We start from the raw sequence: 1632 nt of genomic DNA on the forward strand, positions 1-1632 counted from the left end.
TATCTTTGGCTCATAACAGAATTGAAGGATCAATTCCTGAGACATTTGGAAAACTCGTAAATTTGGAAGCATTGGATCTTTCATATAACAATATGTCTGGTGTGATTCCAAAGTCATTAGAGGAACTTAAGCAACTAGACTCCTTTAATGTCTCATTCAATAGGTTACACGGGGAAATTCCGAGTGGAGGGCCTTTTGTTCATCTTCCCTTCCAATCTTTCATGTCGAATAAAGGATTATGCGGTAACCCTCAAAAGCATGTCCTCCCATGTCGTTCTAATTCAAAGAAAAGAAGATTGATATGGATTTTAGTTGCCTGTTTGGTTATCTTTGTAGTAGGGGTTGTTTCATCAATAGTTTTCATGTTGATGAGACGTCGGGGTAAAACAGTCAATATTGAAGATGAGTGGTCACCTGAGATAGCAGCACAAAGAATTTCTTACCATGAACTTCAAAGAGCAACTCAGGGATTTGATGGAAATAACTTGATAGGTAGTGGAAGTTTTGGTTCTGTTTACAAAGGGACAATGGCAGATGGGATGATAGTTGCTATTAAAGTTTTTAATGTACAGATGGAAGGTACATTTCAAACTTTTGATATAGAATGTGAAATCTTGCGGAATCTTCGCCACAGAAATCTCACCAAGATCATAAGCAGTTGTTGTAACTTGGATTTTAAAGCATTGATACTTGAGTACATGCCAAATGAGAGCTTAGACAAGTTGCTATATTCGCGAGATTATTGTTTGAATATAATGCAAAGATTGAATATCATGGTTGATGTTGCTTCTGCTCTGGAATATCTCCATCATGGTTACTCAGTACCGGTTGTTCATTGTGATCTGAAGCCTAGCAACGTGTTACTTGACAATGACATGGTGGGACACCTAACTGACTTTGGCATCGCCAAACTTTTGACTAAGGAAGAATCTATTGCTCACACTACAACCTTTGCCACAATTGGTTACATTGCTCCAGGTAAATTCTTTACATAACTTTAACGGTCAGCCCAATGCATGAAGCATCTACGTTCACGCAGGGTCAGGGGAAGGGCCGCACCCCAAAGGGGGTGTAATGTAGACAGCCTACCCTGATGCAAGCATCAATAATGGCTGATTCCACTGCTCGAACCCATGACTTATAGGTCACACGGAAACAATGTTACTATTGTTCCAAGGCTCCCCTTCAAATTCTTTATTTAGCTTTGTACAATGTAATTGATTAATGCATAATAAGTTTATTTGCTGACATATTGTTTTATTTTTTCTTGTTTAGAGTATGGTTCGGAAGGCCTTGTATCCAAGAGGTCTGATGTTTATAGTTATGGTATCATGTTCCTGGAAACCTTTATAAAGAAGAAACCTAATGATGAAATGTTCGTGGGAGATTTGAATTTGAGAAGCTACGTACATAATTCGCTTCCTGATGAGCTGAATAATATCATAGATGCCGACTTACTAACACTAGATGAAGAAAACTTAAGTCAAAAGCTGCAATGTGTATCTGCAATCATGGAGTTAGCCATGAATTGCACAGCTAATATTGCAGTTGAAAGGATGAACATGACTGATGTTGTAGCAGCATTGAAAAAGATCAAACAGAAGCTTTCTTCATGTTATCGAACGACCTTAC

General features: G+C 38.2%; 1 protein-coding gene across 1 annotated transcript; it reads left to right on the forward strand.

The window, feature by feature from the left end:
* Positions 1–92: 92 nt before the first annotated feature.
* Positions 93–1614, forward strand: LOC109222788 (probable LRR receptor-like serine/threonine-protein kinase At3g47570; the record flags this gene model as incomplete). Its single annotated transcript, XM_019387102.1, has 2 exons — positions 93–978; positions 1276–1614. Coding segments are annotated over exons 1-2 (1225 nt in total), but the record flags the coding sequence as incomplete, so codon positions are not given.
* Between the last annotated feature and the right edge of the window lie 18 nt (positions 1615–1632).

The sequence above is a fragment of the Nicotiana attenuata genome, unplaced genomic scaffold (genome assembly GCF_001879085.1).
Source record: "Nicotiana attenuata strain UT unplaced genomic scaffold, NIATTr2, whole genome shotgun sequence".
NCBI classification, from domain to species: Eukaryota; Viridiplantae; Streptophyta; class Magnoliopsida; order Solanales; family Solanaceae; genus Nicotiana; species Nicotiana attenuata.